General features: G+C 44.1%; 1 protein-coding gene across 2 annotated transcripts; it reads left to right on the top strand.

The window, feature by feature from the left end:
* Nucleotides 1–1,984: 1,984 nt before the first annotated feature.
* LOC119291505 (histone-lysine N-methyltransferase, H3 lysine-9 specific SUVH1-like) lies at nucleotides 1,985–8,153 on the top strand. 2 transcript variants are annotated; one of them, XM_037570270.1, is made up of 3 exons: nucleotides 1,985–2,172; nucleotides 4,486–6,980; nucleotides 8,023–8,153. In XM_037570270.1, exons 2-3 carry the CDS (start codon nucleotides 4,592–4,594, stop codon nucleotides 8,136–8,138), a joined length of 2,505 nt encoding a protein of 834 aa, XP_037426167.1. In that variant the 5' UTR covers nucleotides 1,985–2,172; nucleotides 4,486–4,591; the 3' UTR covers nucleotides 8,139–8,153. The 2 variants fall into 2 exon arrangements, with proteins under 2 accessions (XP_037426167.1, XP_037426166.1); XM_037570269.1 differs by having other exon boundaries at nucleotides 1,987–2,172; nucleotides 4,486–7,087; nucleotides 7,728–8,049.
* The last annotated feature ends 985 nt before the right edge of the window (nucleotides 8,154–9,138 follow it).

Raw genomic sequence — 9,138 nt, forward strand, 5'->3', positions numbered from 1 at the left:
CAATTGCCCAACAATGATTTGTTCACTCACCATTTGTTATGTTCTTAAGAGAGACGCCTCTAGTGAAAGCTATGTCCCCCGGGCCCATTTAAATCATATTACTAAAACCCTAAATAACTTGCTGTAATTTATTTACTTTTATTCGTTTTGCAATTTATGTATCTCCTTCTATCAGATTTTATCCTTGCAATTAACGGGTGCAAAGGGATTGACAACCATCTTGCCCACGTTTGGTGCAAGTATTTGCTCTTATGTGTGTAGGTACTGCTAAAGGTTGTTTGCGTGAATCTCCTATTGGTTCGATAAATCTTGGTTCTTTACCGAGAGAAATACTTTCTGCTATTGTACTACTTCACCATTCCTCTTCCTGGAAATCCCAACGCATTTCAGAAGTAGGAAAGACGAATTTCTGGCATCGTTGCCGAGAAGATTTCATCAAACATCTCAAGGTCCCTTCATACACATTATCATTTACTTGCTCTACTTTTTATTTGCTTTTATTTTGCCTTAGTATCACTAAAAAATCAAAAATATCCCCGACACACATTTATTTCTCGTGGAGGCATGTATTTGCTTTTGCGAGAGGCACAATCGTGCCTCTTTTAAAAAAGACACGCTTCCGGTTTCATTTTTTGTCCTTTTTTGTCAAAAAAGTTCGGCAAAATCTATCAACATGGGATCTAGTTTTAAAGATCTAGACGCGAAAAATTCAACGGTGAAAATGGTTTGAGATTTGGACGCACAGTTTAAAAGATAAAACATCTTGAATAGACGGATATACGAAAAAGGGAAACCCCAGATAGCGAGTCGCGGACATGCAATACGCCACTTGTCACAACCTGGCGAGTGGGAGTGATCTTTGCAAAAAGTAATATTAATTATTAGGAAAACTATCTAGATTAACCGAGTGATCTATCTCGGACGTAAGCCTCGTCTAACGCTTGCCACATGTACTGGTGAGACTCACGCATCACAGCTCCCTACCCCTCGTCCTTATCCCAACTGAGGAAGCTCTCCGGCCACACGCCTCTTTCTCCCTGTACAATACACGTTGACCACAAACCAACCGACTGCAGCACGTCGGTGGGCGGGGTGAAGCTGCCGTGCAGCGAGCGTTGTCCTGCGCGTCGGCAACGGAGCGGAGCGATGAAGCTGCAGTACAACACGCTGGTGGGCGGGGTGGAGCTGCAGTGCGACGGGTGTTGTGCTGCACGCCGGCGGCTTAGCGGAGCGACGAAGTTGCAGTACAACACGCCGGTGGCCGGGCGGAGCTGCAGTGCAGCTGGCGTTGTGCTGCGCGCCGACGGCGGAGGGTGGATCAGAGTTGCAGTGCAACACGCCGGTCGGCGACGGAATTGCAGGGCAATGGGCGTGGTGCTGTGCCTGACGGCGGAGCGGCTGTTACGCAATCCCGGATCCGCTATCACCAGCGTTTCCGACCCACATGCGTCAACCAGGCCCAACCGAAGAGCAACACCGACTTATAACAGGCCTTGGGCCCTCTCCCCCCAAAAGAGAAGGCCTGTTAGGAGGGGACACCTCCGCCTTTATAAGTCGTGTTATGTCTCCCCCCACAACCGATGTGGGACTAAACCCAACAGCGGCAGTGCAACACGCCGGTGGGCGGCAAACGTGCAGTGCAACGGGCGGTCCGATGATGTGTGTGTGTGTGTGTGGCGGGTGGTGGTGGTGGGGGAGGGGGGGGTTGTGGCTGATGTGGTTCAAGTGGTTGCGTTGACCGATCGAAGGGTTAGCGAGCAACAGAGCCGACGGCCCAGGTGAAGAAATCCGAAGAAATCAGTGGGTTGATTTATAGCATTTTTTTTAGAGCGGTTGGTTTGTAACAATGGCCTAATTATTACTCCCACACCGCTAGTGATTTCGCCGAATCGGCCGAACTGACGCGTCCCACTCCCACCCCGCTAACCGTGCTCGGGCGACACGTGACAGCACGTGACGCAAATCTCATCCTGCTCACTCCACTCCAACTCACCCGACAGAGAGAGGGGAACAGAAAGCCCTAAATCTTCCCCGCTCTTCCCCTCCGTCTCTCCCCCCTGCCGCGGCGGCGCGGCTGTGCGATTCCTTGCGGCCGCGGCTCACGGGACCAGCGGCCAGGGGATCAGCGAAGGCAAGGCTCGGCTCTATCCTCTCCTCTCCCTCCTAATCAAGGTAAGAAACGGAGATCTGCTACCCGCGTACTACATGGTCGTAGAATGTTTTCCTAGCTGTGGATCGATGTCGCCGTCCACATGATTTCGGATCTTTTTGTTTTGTTTTACATCAACATGGTTTTGGAATGTATGTTGCTGCGCATACGATTGCTGATGGGACTTGTTTCGTTTGTGCGATGTAGATTTTTTTTATAGCAACGCGAATTGTAGATGCCAAGAAGATGGTTGGAAGGAAAAGGATGACTAGGGGAGCTGTTGTTTTTTGGGCTCTTGCTGCGTTGTTTTTGAGCTATGGCTGTAATTGTTCGGCTATGATAAGGAGGAGAAGACCACACGGCGAACTAGGATAGAAATGGAGGGCAGGTTGAAGTCATTAGCCACTGTGCTAAACTGAGATACGGAGGGAGCACATTTCAAGAAACTACCTGCCTTCATTTTTGCTCTCTGATTCGGGGCACTACTTATGTTGCTTAAAAACATAATGATGTCTATTTCTCCAATTGTAAATCACAGCAATAAGAAACCAGAAGACCCGATTAGACCCTTATATATAAGAGTTAAGGGCGTAGTTAGATAATTAAGGATTCGGTTGGCAACTCTCTCCTCAGATGCGCAGCTACATCCCATCTCTGTTCAATGACCACATTGGCCATTGCTATGCCTAATAACCAAGGTGGACATGACTTGGGTTCGTGTTCTCCACTCATTTTCTAGGGATTTTCCTCTCCTCGTGTGTTGTGCAGTGCTTTGTGCCAACACGTGAGACTGCAAGTGTTGGGTGAGTGATTGGTCTATAGTCGTCATCTATTCACATGACATATTTGATGGAACGAGCTTTATATGCACTGTACTTTTTGTATGCTTTCCATGTGATGTATGTATCACTTTATATTATGTACGTACACTTTGTCCCCTATTATAGAAATCCACAATTCAGAAATATAAGGAGTGAGGAATCTAAACTAAAATTTGAAGAAAATGAAGCATGGTTGCAATTTTTGTACTAGGGAAGCACCTTGGACGGGATGGTAGTGCTGCGGTGTGGATTTGCAGCTGGCAGTCAACCAACCATTGGCAGGATGCTCGGGCTGGCGCCTAGTGGCGAGATGTTGCTTGCGGTGGATCTGGGAACATGCCACACATAGTGGGGACATACGCTGCCTCTTCGAGCCCACGTGGCGCGTGAATTCAAAATAGCTTTTTCGTATAAGTTGCAGCCCCCTCCCCTGCCTTTGCCTGCTAACACAAGCCTGTCTGAAGTCTGAACTCTTCCAGAGTTGCCGGCGACCTCTTCCCTGTTATCCTCCTTCCTAAATTCCTTTCCTGTGAGCCATCAAATCCAAAGCTTTCCTTTCAGGCCATTTAGGTGTGGAGTACTAGTCTGATCCATCTGGCTCAGTCTGTACTTGTGCACAAGATCAATCTTTGAGGGGTCCTGTCGTCCTACATATTCAAACAGCAAACAACAAGTCTATCAGTTTCTACTAATAGGTCCTTTCTGCTTAACTCATTCGTCGTGCTATGCTCCTTGAAGTTGTCTTAGCTCAGAGCCATTTGTAGCCTAAAACTGTTTGTGTATAAAATTTCCAGTTGGCATAATGTCAGTTGTATTAATTGTTACCATTTTTAATTGTCAGTAGGGTTGAACTATTTGATTCCAGTTGGCATAAAATTCTGGAACACCATGCAATTGGCATAAAATTTCCAAAAGTTCTGTTGTCGTACATATTTAAACAGCAAACAACAAACATCTATTTGATTCCTACTAATAGGTGCTTTTTGCTTAACTCATTCTCCGTGCTATGCTCCTTGAAGTTGGCTTAGTTCTGAGCCATTTGTAGCCTAAAAACGGTTGAACTGTTTGTGTATAAATTATAAAACTTTCGATAGTAAGTATTACTCTATCTGAATCCAGAAAAATGTTTTTATTTTTATTTTTCATGCTGTCTAATACACAAGCTTTAAGATACTTTGCTGCCATAGCTTATAATACCATGGAAGCATTGTGTCGAATACTAATGCCATTTTTGGACGGGCAATCTCAGTATTACAAAAATAACAATGTTTACAGTTTGATTGATGGCACAGTTACCAAGCAAAATGTAATTGATACTTTATCTTTGTTTATTTGTCATGATTATGCTATTAATTTTGCACGTCTTTAATCAGTGAACTGTAATCTGATGAATGATCAGACTTAAATTTTTTTTCTAGATCTGCTGGTAATACTTCACTATCTGCATTACACAAATAACAGTTTAAGTTATTTCTGAATTCTACACTCAAGGCACTGAAGGATTTTTTTTTTCAGCTTTCTCTGAAGTATGGCTTGTGGACAAGTGTAGAACTGTAGACAAAGACACAAAGGAATTGCTGGCATAAGTCTTCATTTGAGAAAGATCAGTTGGCAGCTTACAATGGCTGGAAATCAGCAGCCGGCTTCAGTTGTGTTGGATTATGCAGCAGTCCTCGACACCAAACCCTTGCGCACACTGACTCCCATGTTCCCTGCACCGCTTGGGATGCACACTTTCACCCCTAAAAGCTCATCTTCAGTTGTCTGTGTCACCCCATTTGGACCATATGCTGGAGGTACCGAACTGGTAATGCCTGGTGGTGTTCCGCCAATGTTAACATCACTGTCTGCTCCTGCAGATCCCAACCAGGTGCAGCCATATACGGCTCATATGAATGGAACTTCTAATGCTAATGGTACTACAAACAACACAATGGTTACCCCTGTGTTGCAAACTCCTCCAGCAGTCACTACACAGGAATCTGGTAAGAAGAAGAGGGGGAGGCCCAGGCGTGTTCAAGATACCACTACTGTTCCTTCAGTTCCTCCAGTTCAACCGGTTCCTACGGTTCCTTCAGTTCCTCCAGCTCCTTCAGCTCCTCCAGAAGTTAATAATATTGTTCTCCAGACACCTCCTGCAGCCGTCACACAGGAATCTGGCAAGAGGAAAAGGGGACGACCCAAGCGTGTGCCAGATGTTTCTGTCTTACCAACTCCAGTGCCTGTAGCAGATGGTACACCTATTTTACAGACACCTCCCGCATCTAGTGTACATGAATCTGTTACAAAGAAAAGGGGGCGGCGACCCAAGCTTGTGCAGGATAGTTCAGATACTTCAACTCCTCCAGTTCATTCAAAAGAGAGTTCAGTGACTCCTTCTGCAGTCACCTTATTGGAGGGTGGTAAGAGGAAGAGAGGGCGGCCGAAGCGTGTGCCTGATAGTTCAGTGACTCCTTCAAGTCATTCTGGCCTTTCAGTAGATGTTGACAGTGGTGACACATCAAAACGTGGCCGGCCTAAAAAAATTGACACAAGCCTGTTGCACCTCCCGTCTTTGTTTTCAGACGATCCCAGGGAGTCTGCAGATAATGTGCTTATGATGTTTGATGCACTGCGACGACGGCTCATGCAGTTGGATGAGGTGAAGCAAGTAGCAAAGCAGCAGCAAAACTTGAAGGCTGGGAGTATCATGATGAACGCTGAACTTCGCCTCAATAAGAACAAGAGGATTGGAGAGGTTCCAGGTGTCGAGGTCGGTGACATGTTCTACTTCAGAATCGAGATGTGCCTGGTAGGGTTAAATAGTCAGAGCATGGCAGGGATAGATTATATGTCTGCTAAGTTTGGTAACGAGGAGGACCCCGTGGCCATTAGTATTGTGTCAGCTGGTGTGTATGAGGATGCCGAAGATGATGATCCAGATGTTCTGGTTTACAGTGGACATGGCATGTCTGGTAAGGATGACCAAAAGCTTGAGAGAGGTAATCTTGCACTGGAGAGGAGTTTGCATAGGGGTAATCCCATTAGAGTCGTTCGCACTGTGAAAGACTTGACTTGTTCAACTGGTAAGATATACATATATGATGGCCTTTACCAGATTAGAGAAGCCTGGGTGGAGAAAGGGAAATCTGGTTTCAATATGTTTAAACACAAGTTGCTCAGAGAACCTGGACAACCTGATGGCATTGCAGTGTGGAAGAAGACTGAAAAATGGAGGGAAAATCCATCCTCTAGAGATCGTGTTATATTGCACGACATATCATACGGTGTGGAAAGTAAGCCTATCTGCCTTGTAAATGAGGTTGACGATGAGAAAGGTCCTAGCCACTTCACCTATACAACTAAACTTAACTACATGAATTCCCCAAGCTCAATGAGAAAGATGCAAGGCTGCAAATGCACAAGCGTATGCCTACCCGGTGATAACAACTGTTCTTGTACGCATCGAAATGCTGGTGACCTTCCTTACAGTGCTTCAGGCATACTTGTTAGTCGGATGCCTATGTTCTACGAGTGCAATGATTCATGCACTTGTTTACATAATTGCCGGAACCGGGTTGTACAAAAAGGTATCCAGATCCACTTTGAAGTGTTTAAGACGGGAGATCGAGGTTGGGGCCTGCGTAGTTGGGATCCAATCCGAGCAGGCACATTTATCTGTGAATATGCAGGTGTAATTGTTGACAAGAATGCTCTTGATGCAGAAGATGATTATATCTTTGAGACCCCTCCTTCGGAGCAGAACTTAAGATGGAACTATGCACCAGAATTACTTGGTGAACCTAGTCTTTCTGACTTCAATGAATCATCTAAGCAGTTGCCAATAATTATTAGTGCAAAACATACTGGTAACATAGCCCGCTTCATGAACCACAGCTGCTCACCTAATGTTTTTTGGCAACCAGTTCTGTATGACCATGGTGATGAGGGATATCCACACATCGCCTTCTTTGCAATTAAGCATATTCCTCCAATGACAGAGCTTACATATGATTATGGTCAGAGCCAAGGTAATTCTGGGTGTCGGAGGACTAAAAGCTGCTTATGTTGGTCTCGTAAGTGCAGGGGTTCCTTTGGCTAAATAATCAACCTTTAAGGGATAATTTGCCAGTTGAAGGTCAGTGATTTCTGATTATTTTTCCTTTCTGTACATTACTTCTCCGAAAGTTGTCATATTTTCATTTTATTGGTGTTACCTATTGGAGTTTGAAGGGTGTGATATTTTCTGAGATGTTGGTAGATGCAAATATTGCGATAGAGTATTGCTCGTTTGCACTCCTTTACAAAGTCAGAAGTCACAGTATATTAACGGGGCATATGCAGTAGCAATGTTAACTGCATTGGCTCGGAATCTGAAAGGTAGCAAGAAAGATGTGCCAGCAGGATCGCTTCATGTCAGGATAGCAGTACCATGCGTCGGTCAGAAATTGTTTAAACACTGCAGTGAGAAAATACTGAACTTGTAGAAGACTCTATACACTTTGGCACACCAATCTCCATGCCTACCGACAGCCAGGATAAATAGCTCACCTGTGCTCGAGCACTGTTTTGGATATCCTATAATGTTGTTTTATGCCACATGTGGGTTATTTTCAGAACACTTCTCCCTCTCTTGATTTGAGCTTTTTTTAGTTATGATGAAATTTGCATAAGACTCGGCACAGTAACTGCTGAAACTGTTTGTTGCTCATCCACCTGTAGAAGCTGTTAATTGTACGCGTGGGTTGTATTCTGATGACCTTATCTTTGATGAACAGAAGCAGCTGATGGTTGCGGCATTATGAGTGAGGTGTTCCAGCCACAACTGGAAGAACTTGCTGCCCCTCTATCCGGGGTTTGAATGCGCAGCAGAGTACAAAGGACTAGATGTTGTAATAAAAGGCCATCCATGTTTCTATGATGTTGTTAGCTGTAGTTGTGTGCTCCGGGGTTTTAAAACCAACCAGTGGAATTTTATGTATTGTCATTGCAAACATGTTTCCAGCCGCAGTGAATCTATCGTTTCTGATTTGTAATCCTAGCGGATTAATGCATCCTGTGATTGCCGTGGAGAGCAAATGAAGGCAAAATTCATAATGATCCAGCTGGGATTACCCATGCTCGTGCGTGAGGTAAAAAAGATGGGGGCAGACGGCAGGGAGAGCGCCTGCGTGCTGTGCGCTTGCTAGCTGCACCCCTATTTTTATTTTATGATTTGGTGAATGGATTTGATGGTTGATTGCGTAGATTTGAGGCTTTTGGTTTGTCAAGTGTTTCTTTTTTTCTTCTCTCGTGTTCTTGTTCTTCCCCTATTCTTTCTGAACTTTCCTTTTCTGTTCTTGATCAGATTTCTTGTGGAGGATAGTGCTCCTGCTCCTACGAATAGGCTCGCTGGGATTTTTGGCTTTGCCGTGTAATTTGGTGCCTTTTTGTGTTTGTTGGTTTGACTACAATAACTGAATCTTTTTTTTAAAGTTGATCCATTCGGTATATATAGTGTATTTCAAATGATTTGAAGCTCATTTGCACGTAAATGGTGATCTGCGACATGTTTAAAAAAAATATGAATAGTGTTTCAAATGATTGAGCCCATAACTCTGGCTCCTTGTATAGTAGATAGCTTAGAGAGCAAAAGAAACCGTGTATTGAAACTCTTAGCAAAAATACTCCTAATTTATTCGCAGGAGCATGGGATGGAACCGGATCCTGTGACGTGAAGTAAATTTGGAGAAGCTACGGTACCCTAACTTTTCTTCTTTCGATCCGTATGACTAAGGCTAAAATAATTTAAACTAATTTACAAATTATTGATTTACTGTGTTCATTTATAGTAATTACATACAAACAAATTGATGGTGAAACGAATTACTTTTACATTATATTTATATCTAAACTGCTCCCTCCGGTCCTAAATCTAAGTTCTTTTATAGATTTTAATATGGACTATGTACGAGCAAAATGAGTGAATCTACATTTGGAATACATCAATATACATTTGTATGTAGTTCATATTAAAATCTCTAAAAGGAGTTATATTTAAAAACGGAGAAAGTAAATACCAACAGTAAAAAACTTGCTAATAGTCAACAACTTGCTAATAGCACTGTAACTTTTCTTCTATGTGTACGTTGATCCGGTTTCGCATGGAACACGTAAAAAGCAAGTGACTTGGGGAAAGCTGCATGAGTG

This window comes from Triticum dicoccoides, chromosome 4B (genome assembly GCF_002162155.2).
Source record: "Triticum dicoccoides isolate Atlit2015 ecotype Zavitan chromosome 4B, WEW_v2.0, whole genome shotgun sequence".
Lineage (NCBI taxonomy): Eukaryota > Viridiplantae > Streptophyta > Magnoliopsida > Poales > Poaceae > Triticum > Triticum dicoccoides.